Source organism: Megalobrama amblycephala, linkage group LG20 (genome assembly GCF_018812025.1).
Source record: "Megalobrama amblycephala isolate DHTTF-2021 linkage group LG20, ASM1881202v1, whole genome shotgun sequence".
Lineage (NCBI taxonomy): Eukaryota > Metazoa > Chordata > Actinopteri > Cypriniformes > Xenocyprididae > Megalobrama > Megalobrama amblycephala.
The window spans coordinates 2,593,280-2,614,855 of record NC_063063.1 but is presented as its reverse complement, the minus strand read 5'-3'; the positions used below and the strand labels follow the sequence as shown (position 1 = coordinate 2,614,855).

The window sequence follows — 21,576 nt, the reverse complement described above, 5'->3', positions numbered from 1 at the left end:
GAGAGAGGACCAGGCCTGGACTTTATTTTACGTTTTATTATGTTTGTGTGGCCGGCAGACGTCCGCGAGGGTCTGCCGGCATTACTTTCGTTTTGTTCTTTGTTTATTTTATATTAAAGTTTTGTTGAACGTTCGCCGGTTCCCGCCTCCTTCTTCCCACATCTATGAACCGTGTTACATACAGGTTTCTAGAAGAGAACGAAAAGAAAGAATGGGGATGCGGGTGTGACGTAACACAATAAAACCTGAGCTTAAAGGGCTAGTTTGCTTAAAAAAGAACATTTGGCATCTTTACTTTCCCTCGTATCACTCCACAAAAGGAGATGTTTAGCAGAATGTCCTGGCTGCTCTTTTTCAAACAATGAAAGTGAATGGGGACTGACACCATGTCCTAACCGGATGCGATGCAACAATATTCCAGCGACAATCAATTTGTCTGTCCACATCAGACGTGATACGACTACGAGATGCGATAAAGTCAATCAAGAATCAGCCAATCAGAAGAGAGCGTGGCAAGCTCCCGGCATTTGCAACGAAATAGAGTACCTCAGGGATGACGCATTTTTGTAGGCAAAACCCGGAAGCGAGTTAGCATTTTAGGGCTTCCGGTTCCAACGCCGTAAAGTCTATGGGTTTTTTGAATGAGTTTTTGCTAAATCGTCTGAAATAAGGCCTCTAAATATTTTCACGTTTTGATCTATGACATAAAACACACCAGTTATAACCCGCTTGTGATTTTTTTAAACCTTTATTGTGTCTTAAAAACGGCGGTTGCCAACAAAGTGCTAAAATGGACTACTTCCTTTGGCGGGGACTTTAGACGTCATCATTAAAAACTGGACATTTGGATAGCATTTCTCATGAAAAAGTGGATAAGTATTCATACACAGCGCAGATCATAATCAGCGAGCATGTTTTTAAATAAAGCTGTTTTCTAAATAAAGTTTGAGGAAGCTTGGTGGTGACGACGTTGATCCGCGACCATGGTGTGCTATAGTCCGTTTATAGCCTACCGTTAGCTTTTTATATCTGACCACTTTATTTAGGCTTCAAAATCTATAAATGTTGTGTTCACTTGTAAAGATTATCTTGATAGACAAAACGTGTTAGTGTCATGACCCTTTGTTAAACACAGAGCTTATTTTCTGCGATTTTCCAAACGTCTATGGGAAAAATGCATAGGCTTTCAATCGAGGGAACCCGTGTGCCGCTATCTTCTGAGTTGGCCTACAAAAACACGTCATCCCTGAGGTACTCTATTGATAAGTACATAATCAAATTCATGAATATTTACCATTTTAACATCATTAAAAATACATACTGAGTAGGGGCGGGAGAAAGAAAAATCGATGCATCGCGATTCTGTCTTCAATGATTCTGGATTCTGAGCTTATTTTTAACCGCAGTTGCGAGATGACGCTGCGTGTGCTTACGGCACATGTCCACAGACGCGGAGCAAAGCGAGCGTTTTCAGTCCATTCATATGGAAGTTGAGCTTCACTCTCGCAAGCCTCAGAATGAACTGAATACGCTCGCTCCGCGCCAGTGGACACGCACCGCCAGAAACAACTGTATTCTTCATGTTTCTATTTCCTCTCATACGCACATCACTCGAACCTTCTATAAAATAATCCTTCATATAGATCGGAAAAGCTAGAGCGAATTATGCACAGACATTCGCGTGGTTCATCATTGCACAGGATATGCGCTATGAGAGAAATGTGCTTGCAGCTTGCGTTCTCAGGCCTATTTTCCTTACAAATGCTCTATGAAGGCATCATTTATGTTGTTTGGATTGCTGTGGGCTTATATTTTATAAATATGAAACTCACTGACAGAAGGCTGCTTTCAATTTCCATGTGCGCTTTGTGAAAGGCGCTTGTGCAAGTGGCTGTGCGACCCCGTTTAAGTGTTTAAATGTAGCCTACTTGCATCTCAAAATGATTTTATGACGCGAAATGAATGTAAACAGTCAGTTAGATGTCTTAAAGGATTAAACAGACAGGACAAAACATCTTATATTTCAAAAGAGATCTGTGCGTTATTGTGAATGCAGCTTATTCTTCCGCTGTCTATGATGACATCAGTAATAATCAAACAACTGTAAAGCTGAGAAAGAGAGAAATCCCTTCAGATAGCTACTCTTAAATACTGAAAGCACTCTTTGTTTCTTGCTTGTAATGTTTCGTTGTTCCTCTTTATTATTATTTATTAGACTACTTGCTTTTGTTTTGAAGCTGTTTAGCCTATATTTAAAAATCCTAACATACAATTTTTTTTTTTTTTTGTAAACTAGTAATTATTTAAAAAGTACTTATAATTACATGGACTGTATTAAATAATAAAAAAATAAGGTTACTAAACTAATTAATTAATAAGAAAAAAAGTGGATCAAGAATCATTTGGGAAATCGGATCGTGACTCCCAGAGTCGGAATCGGATCAGATCGTGAGGTGCCTAAAGATTCCCACCCCTAATACTGAGTTACTGAAACAATCTTTGTCATAGAATACTCTTGTCTGTTCACAATGAGTTGACAGTTTGAACATTCTTGTTTCCTTTTTTTTATTTTGGTGATCTGAGGTGAATTGACAAAAAAGAAAAGATTAGCGTGTGTCGTGACGTTGCATTGCGTCTGGTTAGGACACGGTGTGCGGCTGTTGAGCTCCAAAAATGACATTCCGACTATTTTTAAAAAAGAAATTAATACTTTTATTCATCAAGGACACATTCAGTTGATCAAAATTAACAGTAAAGACATTCATAATGTTACTAAAAATTTATTTTTCAAATAAATGCTGTTCTTATAAACTTTCTGTTCATCAAAGAATCCTAAAAAAAAGAAAAATATTAAGCAGTGCAATTGTTTTCAACATTGATAATAATCAAAAATAGCAGCAAATCAGCATATTAGTATGATTTGTGAAGGATCATGTGACTGGAGGACAGGAATAAATTAAATAAAAAAAAAATATTCAAATAGAAAAGTTATTATTAATATTTTACAATATCACCAATTTAATGTATTTTTGAACTAAATGCAGCGTTGATGAGCAGAAGAGACTTCTATCAAAAATGTACCAAGCCCAATTTTGACTTAAAGTTATCGTATGGCTTCAGAATACTTTTAGTGTTGTGAACAATTTGCATGGACTAGTTTTTGATAGTGTTTCGACATTTTCGGGGGCTTGACAGCCCAGTCCCTATACATTCAGTGTCGGCCTGATATCTCCTTTTGTGTTCCATCGAAGAAAGAAAGTCTTACAGGTTTGAAATGAGATGATGGAGAGTTAATGATGGCAAAACCTTCTTTACTGGGTTAACTATCCATTTAACTTGCTCGGCTGAATTCATCTCTATTGCATTTGTATTTCCCTTATTGCGTAATGAGACTCTAACTGGTCCAATAAGGGCAGCTCAACCTGACTCAGCTCGATTTGAATGCACTGGAAGGTCCTTGTGAGAACGGAACGTCTATAATTCAATTCTAAAACTGCTGTAATTGCTTGTTTTCCAGTCTCACTGAAAGCAGAACGTCAAATTCATCCACCTGCAGTTTCCTGGAATAAGATGCACCTGTCGCACTGCACACACACACACACACACACACACACACACACACACACACACACACACACACACACACACATTTTCACTCACTCAAACTCAATTTCAAAGTACTATCTCAGAACAAGGCTGTCTGGTCTTATACACACAAGCACACATGATAACACACAAAAGCACACACAAAATCAATTTCAAAATGTTTGTGTGTGTGTGTGTGTGTGTAGAGGACCCTTTCTATTTCATCTGAAGACATCCACTTGCAGAAAGTAATTCTGGGAAGACTCCTTGAGCGCTGTGGAACATGTCCTGTCAAAAATAACCATTGAACTGAAAATAACACAAACTGCCTCTCAAAAGACTCCAAAAGTCTCTCAGAAAATCACGTGTGCTGTATGTCTCAGATGGGTTTGAGCTACGCCTGTCATGATTCTTACATAATGATACGATGAAAATATGATTAATAATGACGATAATAATACTGATAATTAGGGATGTGCCCTAAGCCTAAATCCGAATTCGGAAAAGCCCGGAAAATGAGTAACGCATTCAACAGAGCCCCTAAAGGGACATGGTTAGGCTTGTTCCGTGAAGATAGTAAGGAGAGATGACTGACAGGACGATGGCGGAGGATTTGGAAGGATCTTGTGAAATGTGCGGTCAGTACCGCCGCTCCCAATACACAGAGTATGGGTGAACGTGATTTGGAAAACGTGAACATGAAAAGCAAGCACGTATTCAAAAGCGATTTTTAAATATTGATAGCACCTCTCTGATACCTGCAAATTATATACAATATAATTACCCAACTGTATAACTGCGTGAGAACGCAAAAGCATCACAATATATTTTTTCCTCCCATCTCATATTTTTTTTCCATCACCATGTCCCTTCAGGGGCTCCATAGAATGCATAATTTCCTTTCCGAACATAGTGTTTGGCTTCGGGCACATCCCTACTAAAACTAAACATTATGTTAACAATATAATATTATGTATTAATTGTATAATAATTGTGCACTTTGAAAGCATCAACGTGGTCCATACGCTTTAAAAAATAATTTTTCAAAGTTGTAAATAAAACAAAGATTATTGGAGTGTGTTTTACCAAAAAACAACTTATTTTCTTCAAAATTTCACGTTTACTGTTACTTGCTGTTCCATTGTAATTATTTGTAAAATTTTAGCAAATTTCTGTGTGAGTTTTTTTTTTTTTTTTGATAAAAATGTACAACTCTGTAATAAATACTACACTTATGGCACACCAACATCAAACGCTATTGGTTCTCACATCAAACCTGCACCATATTTTATACTTGCTTTATTTATTTATTTTATTTTATTTTATTTTATTATTTTATTTTATTTTTTACATATATTTTGAGTATAGCTTTTATTTTTAATTTAATTTAATTTTATTATTTTGTTTTATTTTATATATATATATTTTGTGTATAGCTTTTATTTTAATTTATTTTATTATTTTCATTTCATATTTTATTTTAATTTATATATTATTTTATTTTATTTTATTTAGCTTGATAGTCACAACTATGAAAAGATCTATGAAAAGATTCTTCAAAACGTTTACTTCCTACAGGAATAGTAGGGTTAATAATGATATGAAAAAGATAAATAACAGAATTCTAGAAACAGATAATTGCCTTGTTGAATGGTTTCACTAATTGTTAGTAATATTGGCTGGATCCGCCCAGCTCCTCCTCCCACCAATCCCATCCTGGCTGGCTGGCAGGATCCTTCTGTTAGCCGTTCTGACTCCACTTCAACCCCTCCCCAAAATTCCCAGCTGCTGCGCTCACCCCATATACAGAAGCGTTCTTGCCCAGCTTGCTTCCCATGATTCCCAGTCATCTCCAGTCAGCTCTCATGCGCACACATTCAGTCTAGACTTCCACATGCTCAGTTAACACCAGACAAGTCTTTGCTATGCAGCACACTAGGACTGAAATGGAGGAGTTCCACCACAAGAGTTTAGACAGAGGCTTGGAACGATTTTGCATCAAAACGGACAGTTCTGGAAAGACGGATATGTGTAGTGTTCACCCTGGCAGCTTCAAACCTTCTCTCTTCCTGATCTGGATTTAATCAGATGGGGCACCGGAAAAGGTTCATTTAGATGATCATCTCCACCCTGTGTCACTTGGGACTGTAAATATGGGATTTTATCGGATTCAGATTGCAATGTGCGTTTCAAGAAAATGTTGATGTGACGAACTGTCACATCAGCCCGACTGTTGAACTCTTGAGTGTTTGCTATAGTAATAATAATGCTTATCTTAGGTACAATCAGATTAACTCAACTTCATCCTTGTCTTTTTCACATCCTCTCATTATCTATCTTCTGTCCCATTAGCCACCAGTTCGGCCCACCTGGAGGACTTGGCCTACTTGGATGAGCAGAGACACGCCCCCCTGCGCACCTCCCTGCGGATGCCCCGACAAAACACGTCCGCGGGCCGCTCCGGGCAGGACCTGCGAGGTGAGCAACAGCCTGTGTAGTGCGTCCAGCTGCTTAGCTTTGATTTATATCACCCTGATCCTGTGCTTGGATGCCAACTCACACATATATTTGGTTTGATGTCAAAAGGTGTCCATAGATCACCGTTTAGCCTCATTCTCTCATTCGTCTGGTGTACCTTTTCTTCCTCTGTCTCTCGAGTGTTTGTTCTCAAGGCAGGGCTGTGTCCCCATCTACCCTCTGTCTCTGTGTATTAATGTCAGTGTGTCTACTGAGACGCTGCATTTACCCTCTACACTCTTTGAATAAATCTAAGATTTATGTATTTTAATTGCATCTAAAGTTTCCATCCATTTGGATTACGCAGTTTTAACATAATTGAACTTTATGTGATGCATATTTGTCAGTCATACATAAATGAACCAGCTACTGTAATAGTAACTGAAAATGTTTTAAGTGCACAGTAACCAGCTTTAGTTAATATTGTGGCTTTATATGTGATCAGACACTTTCATGTGTCATTATATTATTATCATATTAGCAAAATCAAGCTCAAATGGAGTTACAAGGTGGTTGACCAGGAGGTTTCGGAGAATTTTGGACATGCGTGTTTTATCCATCATTAGAACGGCCGCATCTGAAGCAGTAAAACCATTGCGTTATGTTTTCATCAACTTAAGGGTCATTGACAAATAAGGTTTTTAAAAGTGCAAAAAAAACATAATGGAGATATAATTTATTTTGATGTTTTATTAAGTGTTAACAATGTGATTATGTGGTTTTTATAATCAATTAACACTGCTTTTGTCATTTTCTACAAGATGGACAACATTTGTAAGCAAAAAAATAATTCAGTTTAACCAAAATTTCAGTTTTACCGAATGACAATTTTGGTTATACCGAATGACGATATTTTCAAACAATGCTAACAGGCTGATATCTAGCTAGCTAGCAAAAGGTCAATCAAACATTTTATATTTAGTACAAGTTTTTAAAATATTACAACATTTTCCATGTTTTATAGCGGTTGTACCGAATGACCTGATGTTTCGGGACATGCGTATGATCAAGTGAAAACATGAATTTTTCAAATAGTTAAGAGAGAGTTAGTTACTTTGCTTCATGACCATGTGGTCCTTTGCAGGTGTCTGAATGATGTCACATCCTGTCACATGATACTGACCGCATGACTTGATCCAGAATGGTCCCTTTATATTGGTTACTCCGAATGACATCAATGAAATTCATTTTTTCTTTCTCATAACAAAGCAACGATTTCTACACATCATTTTAATACCATTGTGCACTATGTTGATATATGATGTTATAAAATCATGCCAAAATAAAAAATATATACATTTATTACATTTTAAGATATTTTAATCACAAATGAAATGGCTGTATTGGCCTTTGGACGGTTAAACCGAATGACCTTTAGACACTTAAAAATCCTATACCTTTATATGTAGCAAAATATAATTAAAAACTTTTGGGTTTGATAAAAGAGATCTAGTTGTACTACCTTACATACTTTGGATGTCATATCTTTGTTTTTTATTATTATTATTATTATTAGGCCTTTGGACGAAAAAAACCCTGTCACGTCATTGACCCTTAAACAGGTTATAAAGTTTACTGTAGCTATGTGGTCAATCAGCTTTTTTTTCTTTTCTGTAATTTGACCAAAATCTTAAATGTTATTAAAGATGAAGTGCTGCACACAGGCTTTTTAAGACAGTACTGGCTATGATTCGATGACAAGACACTCTTCTACACTCCTCAAATACATGAAATAGTGTTTCTTGAGTAAAAAAAAAACGCTGTACTCATTCAAACAAACTTCATTCACGATAGAGGTGGGTGGAGTTACGAGGCTTGATTGACAGTTTGAGGATCCAGTGGAGTTACAAGGTTTACTCACAAGTTATTTTTAATATTTTTCATTGGAAACATTTTTGCAAAACCCACAGAAAGACGTGAAGGCTAACCAACAGTAATGATTTATGTAAAGAAATAAAATGAAGAAAAAGATAAGAGGTTTCCGCCCGTGCCGACAGTGACGATATGCAATTTAAATACATAAATCTTAAATATTTTTTCAGTGCTAAACATACTCAGATAAAGAGAGGAGAAAGTGATTTAACAGGCTCCGTTGATGTCCACTGGGTGAGGACACATCTCGGCTCACGCTCACCCTCATGCTTTATCTTCCTCAGCTAATGAGGAATCCAGGGCCTTGGCTTGACCTCAAATCCTCTGTTTCCCCGGACGCACACACACTGCTCACTCAGTGACGTTAGACTGTGTTACGCCTGCTGGTCTGGCGAGCCACTCTCACCTGGTGAATAATTAAAATAGCTCACTGCATCCGGTTCGCGATCGGGAGAGAGAATGCAAAGGTGACTCTCATAATACGATACAGCTTATTAAACTGTGCCTCGAGGAACCATCGTCCTGACAGAAACTAACAGTTGAAGTTAAACTCAAGCTCAACATCCCTGACATGTTTTTGCCACACAATTGTTATATAGAAATTGTTATATAATTATAATTGATTAAATGTGGCAACACGTTTAGCTAAATTAGTTTAGCTAAAAAATTGTTCAAATGTTGTGTTGCAAAAATAGCCAAGATTTATAACTATTCTATCAAGATCGGATAAAACCAGTTAACAGTAAATTTTGCAACTACTGTTCAGAAGTTTAGGGATTTTTTAATGTTTTTGAAAGAAATCTCTTCTGCTTGCTTACCAAGGCTGCATTTATTTCACAAAAATACAGTAAAAACAGTAATATTGTGAAATATTATTGCACTTTTAAATAGTGGTTTTCTATGTGAATATACTGTATAATGTAATATTTCTGTGATCAAAGCTGAATTTTCAGCATCATTACTCCAGTCTTCAGTGTCACATGATCCTTCAGAAATCATTCTAATATGATGATTTGTTGCTCAAGTAACATTTCTGATTATTATCAGTTGAAAACTGCTTCATATTTTTGTGGAAACCTTGATATACACAGTACAGTCCAAAAGTTTGGAACCACTAAGATTTTTAATGTTTTTAAAAGAAGTTTCGTCTGCTCACCAAGGCTACATTTATTTAATTAAAAATACAGAAAAAACAGTAATATTGTGAAATATTATTACAATTTAAAATAACTGTGTACTATTTAAATATATTTGACAAAGTAATTTATTCCTGTGATCAAAGCTGAATTTTCAGCATCGTTACTCCAGTCTTCAGTGTCACATGATCCTTCAGAAATCATTCTAATATGCTGATCTGCTGCTCAATAAACATTTATGATTATTTTCAATGTTAAAAACAGTTGTGTACTTTTTTTTTCAGGATTCCTTGATGAATAGAAAGTTCAAAAGAACAGCATTTATCTGAAATACAAAGCTTCTGTAGCATTATACACTACCGTTCAAAAGTTTGGGGTCAGTAAGAATTTTTATTTTTTTATTTTTTTGAAAAGAAATTAAAGAAATGAATACTTTTATTCAGCAAGGATGCATTAAATCAATCAAAAGTGGCAGTAAAGACATTTATAATGTTACAAAAGATTAGATTTCAGATAAACACTGTTCTTTTGAACTTTCTATTCATCAAATAATCCTGAAAAAAAATATTGTACACAAATATTTTGTACAATTGTACACATTAAATGTTTCTTGAGCAGCAAATCAGCATATTAGAATGATTTCTGAAGGATCATGTGACACTGAAGACTGGAGTAATGATGCTGAAAATTCAGCTTTGATCACAGGAATAAATTACTTTGTCAAATATATTCAAATAGAAAACAGTTATTTTAAATTGTAATAATATTTCACAATATTACTGTTTTTTCTGTATTTTTAATTAAATAAATGTAGCCTTGGTGAGCAGACGAAACTTCTTTTAAAAACATTAAAAATCTTAGTGGTTCCAAACTTTTGGACTGTACTGTATATAATATATGTATTTACTGTCACTTTTGATCAATTTTATGTCTTTGCCAAATAAAAGTATTAATTTCTTTCAAGAAAAAAATCTTTCTGATCCTAAAGATGGCAGTGTACATGAAAGTATACAGAAGAACAAAAAAATTAAGATTTTTTATTTTTTTTTTACTCATATAACAGTGTCATATTTTAACAGCAAACATTTAAAAACCTAATGGATGATTTGAAATGATTTTCTCTGGTAGTGAACATTATGCCACAAATGCATTCGATAGAGCTTAACTTGTATTAAACACGTAACATTTGGTTAAAGTAACATAACTACACCACTTTTCTGTGTGTCGCCCCTCTCAATGCAACACTATCTCTACTAGTCATCATGACTGGCCGTCTGTGTGTGAGAGACGGCTTATTTCACCTCTTAACTGGATTACTAGCACTCCATGTGAGGTATTTACTGTCATGACTGATTGCTAAACCAGACGCTTGATTTTAAGTACTCTGACAGTTATCCAAAGTGTCTTCAGGTGTGTTCAACTGTTGGTACAAGTGCTATATTACAGTAATGGTATCAAAAACTACCGTAATATTTGATAATCAACCATGGTACATGTACCCCAAAGGTATTTGACTCAATATTTCATCCTTGTTGAAATGAATTAAAAGGAGCACATTTGTGTTTTGGTGTTGATGAAGAAGTACTTGTGAAAGTTCAGGCAGTCAGTTCGGAAGCAGTAATCCTTCTGTGACTAGCACCCAATTACCTGCCTTTCAGCAAATAAGTCAGGACCGCTAGGCTAATTAACTAGGTCAGTTTTAATTTATCAGGCATAAATATGTTTTACCTCCAATGAAAATTAAAATATAATTGTTGTTCCCTTCTTAAAGCATTGGGAAAGATCAGAGCAGGAGACAGTCACTTGAATGTCACTCTCACTTTAGTTTACTTGCATTTGCCACTTGACAAGTGTAAACTTTTGGATCTTGATGTCTTTGGACCATGAAAGTAGCACTTTTAATGCACAGATGTGACTTAAATGTACTTGCTGTGTAAAAATGTACGTAATCACGACTTGTAGGAAACAATGTTTTTCCCTTTAACCTGTCTCTCACACCCTCACGTTTCCTCGTCTCACCTGAAGTCACCCTCAGCCACTGCATTTTTTTATTTTGAGTGATTTGCTTTTTCAGTGCAAGCTCTCTCTCTCTCTCTCTCTCTCTCTCTCTCTCTCTCTCTCTCTCTCTTTCTCCTGTCGCCTGTCTGTGTCTGTCTCAGCTTCCGCTAACAGCCATGCCTGGCAGTCACAGTCACGTAAGTGTGGGCTCTTGTACAGGCTGATCTCTGTCCTTTCTGTACTGTGTGAAACGTCCCCTTGTGAGTAGCAGTAGTGTTGTACGATCTTCTGGAACTGATGTATCGTACTGTATTTTGTGATGTGGACAAATTAGTTGTCTGGTAGGTGTGGAAACATGGGGCCCTATCAAATGTATTATTTTTTTTAAAATTATTTTATTTTATACTTAATTTTCACAAACTTTTGTTTGCAGTTATTATATTGTATTATATTATATTATTTTTTATACACATAATTTAAATAATACATTATCAATAAATATGTACATTATATAATACAATATAATATAATATATAGTGCTGTCAAATGATTAATCACGATTAATCGCATCAAAAATAAAAGTTTGTGTTTATATAATATATGTGTGTACTGTGTATATTTTTATGTATATATAAATATACACATACATTTAGCAAAAATATATTATATTTATTCATAAAATATTTTTTTATTTATTGTATATATATTCTATATTTATATATAATATAAATTTTATATATATTTTTTCTTAAATATATACATGTATGTGTGTGTGTATTTATATATATAATAAATATACACAGTCCACACATATATTATATAAACACAAACTTTTATTTTTGATGCGATATATTATATTATTATATTATACTATATATTATATTATATTATGCGATTTATATATATATATATATATATATATATATATATATATATATATATATATGTATTTATTTATTGATAATATATTATTTATATTATGTGTATAAAATATGCATTATAATATAATATAATAAATTATTATTTATAATAATTAGAGAACTATTCTATCCACATTTATCATCATAACAACTCTAATCACATTGATTTATAACAAAAACAATTTAGTAAAAATTTTGATAAAAATAAAAATATTTATTTTAAATATTTATAATATTTATGTATTAATATTATAATTACAGTTAAAATATTTATTTTAAAATAAAAAAAAATATTTATATGTTTAGTCTAAAGAAAATGTAACAATTCGTATCAATACATCAAAATAACATTGCCATATTTTTGTTGAATTTTATTGATTTTTCCCCAGTTCCACTTTGGCTTTTAAGGTAATTCATAGGGCCCTAGATATGTTTCTTTCTGTGAGTGTATATGTCTGTTGATTGATTTTTAATTGCAAGTTGGGTTATTCGTGTGTGTTTGTGAGTTTTGAGAGGGTGCATGCGTGTGTAAGCATATTTCTCCTAGACATTCATCATTTTTTATACCTTCTATCCATCCCCAGTGCGATTCGCTCCGTACAGACTGCAGGACATCGCACTAAAGCCGCTTGCTTTTCGAGGTGCCCAGCATCACCATGGACTCTGTGTTTACTGGCCGTGATTGGCTCTTCCAGGAGATTGATGCCTACCTACGCACCGCCCACTCCGGCACGAATCGTGGCGTAGTTCTGGTGGGCAACATCGGCTATGGCAAGACGGCCATCATCTCACGCCTTGTGGCTCTCAGCTGCCATGGCAACCGCATGCGACAGATCGCCTCTGACAGCCCACAGGCGTCGCCAAAACGTAAGGTTTATTATTAGCATACGTGACTTTTACAAAGTGTACTGACCAAACTTCATATGCTGTCTGTCAGCCGCAGTGTTCCTGTGGCGCACTTGAACTTCTCTAAAGCTAATTCAGGCAGGGAGTGCGTCACTTCTCCACTAGTAGTGTCAACAAATGTAATCACAAAAATTTAATATTATATTAGTCAACATATACTCATTGCAAAAACATACCTATACACACAATTCACTGCAGTTTCCAACTGAAATGAACAGAGTGGCAGTAAAACAACTTTTATTCCTTTTCACACATAATGATTACAGGGGCAGATTATTTATTAATAAAGACTTGTTATTGCAGCTCCTTGCACAATACTATGTTATACTCTCAGAGAAAAAGGTACAGAAGCTGACACTGGGGCGGTACCTTTCAAAGGGTACATATTTGGACCTTAATTACTCCTAATAGATGCATATTATTAACTTTTAAGGGGACCTGTTATGCCAAATTCACTTTTATAAGGTGTTTTAACACAGATGTGTGTCCACAATGTGTGTAAACAACAAGCCCACATGGTAAAAATTCACCCACTCCTTTTTTATAATCCCCATAAATCATGAACAGTCTCTCCAAATGAGCGGTTCCCAATTTCCTCCTACTCTTATGTAAGCCCTGCCCACAACTGGAGACGATCTGCCCTATTAGCATAACTCCTCCCCTGAGTGAGCTGTACACAGTCCGCCATGTTTATCTCCTTGCCAGAGCATTTAACAGCAGCATCCAAGTAAGAAACGTATTATTATTAAAGCTACTAAAGTTATTTAATCAAGAGCAGTGAGTGATTTTCTGGTTTTCTTTTGTTGTTTGATTGATATTAACAGCATAAACAGCAGTAGGTACTGTATATTACGCTGCTGTCCCTTTAATACACAGATATAATATACACATGCGATTTCTTTACTTGCTGTTTATGTTCAAGACATAACCGACTGCGTTTGTGAACTGTGTGTTTTTGACATAACCTGGTGTGTATTTGACAGTTTAAAGGTACAATATGTAATAATTTTGTCTGCTAGAGGTCGCTAGAAGCCTATTCAAAACAAAGGCGTAGCTTGATGACGCCAAGTTTCATTAAATATTGGATGGCTTGTGTTGATAAATGGCAATGCAATTAATTTTAAAACGTATTGTATGATGGAGAAAATTATGTATTACTGTTAATAAAAATAAAGCTGCATCTGATTATGCTATGTTAGCTATTTGACAAAATAGTGTTTTTCTCTGAGGCATGGTAAAGCATGGTACTCGCAAAAAAAAAAAAAAATCAAGAAAATTAGATTTAAACAATAAGACTAAACGTGTTGAGCTATATAACAATCCATTTTCTGTCTATAAATATATCAAAACAGTTGTTCCCTTGTCTATTAAAACGTCTAATATTTTAAAGCGTCTTTGATGTTTCCATGTTTTCTACAAAATAAAACCGGAAATTGAGGATAACGCGGGTATGATGCCATTGACAGGCGACTCCTCACACGTCCCGGAGCCTTGGTTAAAATTGCAATTTTCTCACAATTTACAAATAGTTGCAAACATTTGGGATATTGTAAGTACTCAAGTGAGCAAAATATATAACACTGGCCTAGTGGCTTTTGGATATTTTACTGCAAAAATATTACATAATTGCACCTTTAAGTGCAATAAGACATGTAAGAGAACTTAGTTTAATACTCACGGGTTGTTATGGCTGTTATATAAACTGTTATGGCTTCTGTTATGTAAATAATGAACTTTTATCATGACAAAGAACTGCAATGTCTTGTGAGTGTGGCCACGATAGAGATGATACTCAAACCAAAACAGATGTGTTTATTAGTTTTTGTACAGGCTCCGCCCTCTTCTGGAAAGCGGGGCAGGGGAGCAGCAGCTCATTTGCATTTAAAGACACATGCACGAAAACAGCATGTTTTTCCTTCCACTCAAAAATGGGCATTAACAACATGGTATAATAAATGATCTGTGGGGTATTTTGAGCTGAAACTTCACAGACACATTCTGGGGACACCAGAGACTTATATTACATCTTGTAAAAAAGGGGCATAATAGATCCCATTTAAGGTACATATTAGTACCTTTTGAAAGGGTAAAGCCCCAGTTTCTGAGAGTGTATGAACTCAAAATCATTTTACCATAATGCATGATTTATAAACGAATACATTTGATGTTTGCATATAGTATTATTTGAATCAGAAAATGCTGACGTTTGCTTTTGTTAACACTATTGGTTAGGTTTAATGTAAAGTTGAGTGTAGATGGTATGTTATTTTCAAACACAATAGAGCATTAACCTTAACATTAACTGAACTGTCACGATACCAACAACATCCAATGTAATAAAACATTGCCAGATTCACGTTCTTCTGTTTTGGATCAAACTGAACTCACTGGACATTTCACTTTGAAAGAAGCAGCGTAATATTGTCGCTACAGGCACCTTTTTCCAATGAACCTGGGTTGAATGTAATTATTTTTTTTTTTTGTGTGTTCAGATGGAGATGGCATCCCTCTCACACAGTCACAGCCTTCCCATGGTACACTGGGAGGAGGAAGTTGCCCTGGAACTCCAGAAATGAGGAGGAGACAGGAGGAGGCCATGAGGAGGCTTGCGTCACAGGTACAAACACACACACACACGCACGGGTTCTCACATCAATCTTCTCACAATAGATCCGGTTGACAGGTAGAATTGCTTCTGCTCACACACAAAAGGCCCGTCTTAACCTGTGCCGGCTTGTTGTCACGGTCTCAGCTATTGCATTATGCAGATATGTTTAAAAAAGAGAAGTAAGTTTGCCGCCGAGCCTCATAAAATATTTATTCAGGCAGAAAGCAATTTCCTTGCCATGCTATTAGATCTAGTTAAGTCAATGCATTAATAATCGACTCTCGCTTTCTACCCTTCTGTACGGTTTAAGTTCTTTTAAAACATTTGTATGAGTAAATTAGTATTCTAATACGGTTGATCCTCTCTCTGGCGGTCCGAGCCACGATTCTGCGTCTGATATCTCATTTCTCTGTCATCTCCTCCACCTGTGGTTTGATTTGTGCAGCCTTTGGCCTTGTGTAGCTCTCCCGATGCATTCAAAGAGCACCTGGCCTGTGTGCCACTGGATCTAAATGACCGGAGCATTCCCTGTTAGCCCATCTCACCTCATTAAATGATCTTTTGGAGTTTGTGGAGCTTGAGGGGATGTTTCTGGTGTTTGTTGTTCTTGCTTTTTTAAATCCTTTCTCTAGAGTCCACAATAGTGCACATCAAAATGAATTCTCATGCAGAGATCATCAAACTGAATAGAAAATAAATGCAGCCTTGGAGGTCATGCATGCGTTTTCATTTCAACATGGGCAAGACCTTAGGAGGTAAAAACATTGTGGGTCACGTTTTAGCCAACCTTGATCACCAAGTTGTTCTGAATTCTCTAACTGGTGCCGTAACAGAGGGCTCTGCGATATGCATTGCGTTGTGAACTGAACAGGAGTAGCACCACACTCATGCTCGCCAAGACTGCGTTTATTTGATCAAAAATACAGTAAAAACATAATATTGTGAAGTATATAACTGTTTTCTCATGTGCCACATGATCCTTCAGAAATCATTCTAATATGCTGATTTGCTGCTCAAGAAACATTTCTGATTATTTTCAATGTTGAAAACAGTTTTTGTGGAAACCGTGATACATTTCTTGATCGATTTAATGCATCCTTGCTTAATTTGCTTAATATATCAAAATAAATAAAATATAAATATGACATCTGTAAAATAAACCTTTTGTTGTTTGATTAACTGTAATGACATAGACAGCAGTATTAGGCTGCTGTCACTTTAAGAGCGAATGCACGGATCTAATATACTGACATGCATCTGATTTCTTTCCCAGTTGTTTATGTCCATTTAAGATGTAACTTACGGTGTTTATGAGAATGCTTGCCATATAATTTTGTGTGTATTTGACCGTTTAGGCACGTATCCGATGCCCAAATTAGGTAGCCTAAACTTTGCTTGTTTGTGTTTTGCTCCATCTCAGAGCGCACACAGAAACCGCCCGAGGAACAGTGCAAGTACCCTTTCACAATTTAATGCGCAGATTCATAACTCTTTTTAATATTAAGCACATTTCGCAGTGGACTGCATTTTACGACATTCACGACATTACGACATACGATATATATACAATATATTTACAATATATTCCACTTTCCTGCATTGCAATTTGCAAACCATGCAGTTTTGAAGTTGGTATTCTTCGAGTTCAACCAAGAAGTCAGTATGTCACGTTTAGATCTTTTATCCACATCAAAGTTCACACACACACACACACACACACACACACACACATACTCAACTGCAGTAAGCATGAAACTCTTGAGCCTTCAGAAGTGCCATAGGCATGTAGTCTGACTTAGTCTGAGTAATTATCCACGTCTCTCTCTGTAAGTTCTGCTGAATTATGAGCAGCTCTGGGCCCCCTGCTCTGTCTGCTTCGCGCTTATTTCAGAAGTGTTGAATAATGAACACCAGGACAGATGAAGGTGAAATCGGAGCTGTGAAGGTGTCACTACATTGTGCTGATTTCCTTTGAACACTCTAGCTGTATTCTCAGTGAAAATACAATGCAGTGATGATTTCTACTGACACTTCCAATTTCAGCTGCAATAAATATGTCTGGAAAATAAGTTCTAGAAAGACAATACAATCCTTAAAGGTGCTATAAGAAATGTGAGCAGTTTTGTTACATTTTGCTAACTTCAATGACACACCTTCTTTCCAAAACCCCGCCCTCCGGTACTTGTTAGCCAACCCAATGTCAGCAATCCTGAATGTGTGAAATTATTCACAGACAGAAGCATTTCTGATTGGCATGCAAACATTTTTTACAGCACATTTATATAGCATAGTATAATATGCTCTATAATTTTTTGGTTAAATCATAACCTCTTGCGAATCACATTATTGTCTATGCATGAAAAAAATACTTGGATTTGACCATTCAGACTAAGATGCAAAAGAAGCCCCTAAAGGGACATAGTGATGGGCAAAAAATTAGATGAGAGGAAATATTTGAGATTATTATTTAGCATTCAAAACTTTTGCATTCTCCAAAATTTGCATTCAGCGCTTGTAAACAAAGCTTTTGTGTTCCCTGAGAAATTTTGCATCTGCTCACAGTACATTTGACATGGTAAATGTCATGTTATGTTTCATGGGTAACACTTTACTTGAAGGGGTGTGCATAAGACATGACACCTTCATAATCATGACATGACACATGTCATGAATATGAAGGAGGTTTTATGCATGTTTATGACAACTGTCATTAAGTGTCATTCACTCAATTTTGTCATTTTTAATGCAAAGATGACATTGTTTGAGATGTCCGAGTTATGACAACTTGACACAAACCAATACATCATAACCTGTCAGTGTCTTTGTCATGACAACTTGACATTATTTAGTTTTATGGGTTAACATTACATTAAACTGTCATGTGGTTGGTTTTGACATGAGGCCATTATAATAGTGTCATGAATATGTATCTTGAGCTCAAGTACAGTGGTACATTAAAATGTCATTAAGTGACAATACTCTGACAAATAATTTTATAACAGCGTCATGACTATTTTTCATTTCATGTTTTTTTTTTTTTTTTTTTTTTTTTTTTAAGTTTCCTCCAACAGAAGGTCAGATAATAGACAATTTCAAATTTCGTAAAAAAGATGACACTGTTATAAAATAATGGTAACACTTTATTTTAGGGTCTTTTAACTAGTTGCTTATTACTATTAGCATTCATATGGCTAAAATATTGGCTATTTATTAGTACTTATAAAGCACATATTAATGCCTTATTCTGCATGATCTTATTCTACATTCTTAATCCTACCCAATACCTAAACCTAACAATTAACTATAATAAGCAGTAAATTAAGAGTTTATTGAGGGAAAAGTCATAGTTAATCGTTTATATATGTGTTCCCTATACTGAAATGTTACCAAAATAATGTAATGTAATGTTAACCCATAAAGCTAAGTAGTTTTTTAAGTTTGATAATTAATCGGCTATGTCATGTTTATGACAGGTTATGATGTTTTGCTAATGTCACGTTGTCATGACAAAGACACTGACAGGTTATGATGTGTTGGTTTATGTCAAGTTGTCGTAACAAAGACATCTCAAACAATGTCATCTTTGCATTAAAAATGACATAATTGAGCGAATGACACTTAATGACAGTTGTCATAAACATGCATAAAACCTCCTTCATATTCATGACACGTGTCATGTCAAGATTATGAAGGTGTCATGTCAGTCTTATGCACACCCCTTCAAGTAAAGTGTTACCGTTTCATGTAGTATTTATTTGTTCTGACTAAAAAAAAGAAAAAAGAAACTCAGAACTGCTGTAAGAAACTCAGAAGTGAAGACCAGGAGATTCGGGTCAGGTGTATCTTCAGCAGGATTCTTTGTTGAGAATGTGCTGCTTGGTCAATGCAGTCATCAATTCAGACTAAGGCAGTGATACATTGTATTTTATAGGCATTCAGTAGGAAATCCTTAAAGGTATTGACCGTACACAGCCTCAGATGTGACCACTTAAAGGGATAGTTCACCCAAAAATTTATATTTTTATTCACCCTCAAGTTGCTCCATACCTGTATGAGTTTCTTTCTTCTGCTGAACACAAAAGATATTTTTAAGAATGTTGGTAATCAAACAGTTGATGGTAGCCATTGACTTTCATAGTAGGAAAAAAGTCAAGAAGTCAATGGCTACCATCAACTGTTTGATTACCAACATTCTTCAAAATATCTTCTTTTGTGTTCAGCAGAAGAAAGAAATTCATACAGGTTTGGAACAACTTGAGGGTGAGTAAATGAGGACAGAATGTGTGTGTATGTATGTTTTATTGTACATAGGTATTGTGTGTGTTATTTTTATTCATTTATGTTGACCTGCCAGGGGACTGCGGGTGAAAATTAGCCTTTGGCTAAACCCGGTACAATGCATGGAATGAAAACATTTATGTTAAAAATTGTATTTTAAAAATGCCTTTTTCTTGTTTAATCTGTTTATGGTTTATTTGTGGCACTGTGGGAGGGAGGTTTGGGGTGTGATATAGGGTTGTGTCATGGAAACGAATTATTCAGACTAATTTGTATTTTGTATTTTATATTATTTAAAAAAAAAAATAATAATAAGTATAATGTTCATAAAAACATTTTTGGATGAACATCATTCTTTTTTTCCCTACTTTTTAGAATCGCTTCATATAAACTCGCAATTGCAAATTATAAAGTCAGAATTGCGAGAAAAAAGTCAAAATTGAGAGAAACAAAGTTGCAATTTTTTTTTTTTTTTTTTCCATGGTGGAAACAAGCTTCCATACATAGAAGATCTTAAACAGATTTTTAAATTTGTAATTCCACATTGCCCATCACAAAGCAAATGTGCTCAAAAGAAACACTGCCTCTCTGTGAATCTTTATCTGCTGGCAGGGTTGCCAGGTTTTTACAACAAAAACCAGCCCAATTACTATTCAAAACTAGCCCAGTCACGTTTCAGGGGGGAGTCCCATGGTAAAAATCGCATTCCAGGGGTAAAATACACATTTTTGGTCGGGCTCCCCTGGTAAAATTCGCATTCCAGGGACTAAATATCATGTTATTTGGGGTCGCTTCAACCCACGGACAGGAAAACAACCCTCGACAACAGTGTAAAAGTAGCCCAATTCTGTTGGAAAACCGTAGACTTGGCAACACCGTCTGCTGGCGTTACTGTTGGACATCAACGTGTTACTTTAGAAAATAATGTGGATAATATTCTTTTTGTATCATAATCTTTTTTTTTTTACTACCTTTACCTCAGAAAATGCTGTGAAATCCTCATGACACTTTTTTTTTTTTCAGCTGAGGCCTCTTCAGAAGGTTTTTTTTTTTTTTTGCCCTTCAAATCAAGTATTAAAGCAGCTAATTAAAATAATTACTGCTTTAATGGAACCAATTATGCACACTTGTCTCAAAGATGGGCGTCCCACAGAAACTCCTGATAAAAGGCTCGTCAGGGCCTCATTCCAAATTGAGGGAGAAAAAGTTTGCAATTCAGCACTGTGCCACTCATTCCTCTCAGGGGACAAAGAAAGATGCACTTCAGCAGCAGCATATTGTGTTCCTGCTCTTCATTTGAGCGCTGTTGTTCCACATCATCCTCTAAAACACTGATATTATTAGTAACATTTTATAATTGTTTTGTAAACATAACAAACCGTCCCTAGATCAGCATAATCTGCACTCCGGCCGCTCACCTGCTCTTCTCTTTGCTGCCCCCTGCAGGTCGTGGCGTATCACTACTGTCAAGCAGATAACGCCTACACCTGCCTGGTGCCGGAGTTTGTGCACAACGTGGCGGCACTGCTGTGTCGCTCGCCACAGCTCGCCGCGTACAGAGAGCTGCTGCTGAAAGAGCCGCACATACAGAGCATGCTCAGTCTGCGCTCCTGCGTGCAAGATCCGCCCACTGCCTTCAGACGAGGGGTGCTCGAACCACTGGATGCACTTTATAAAGGCATTTACATTTATGCATTTAGCAGATGCTTTTATACAAAGTGACCTGCAAAAGAAGAAACACATGTCTAGATTCCAC

At 35.8% G+C, this 21,576-nt stretch overlaps 1 protein-coding gene across 1 annotated transcript in view; it reads left to right on the top strand.

Moving 5' to 3' along the window:
• The window catches only part of tanc2b (tetratricopeptide repeat, ankyrin repeat and coiled-coil containing 2b), a 203,895-nt gene that overhangs the window by 165,338 nt on the left and 16,981 nt on the right, over positions 1-21,576 (top strand). The window contains 5 exon segments of the mRNA XM_048171557.1: positions 5,938-6,063; positions 12,613-12,656; positions 12,658-12,895; positions 15,427-15,551; positions 21,267-21,498. Of these exon segments, the coding sequence (XP_048027514.1) occupies positions 5,938-6,063; positions 12,613-12,656; positions 12,658-12,895; positions 15,427-15,551; positions 21,267-21,498 (765 nt within the window).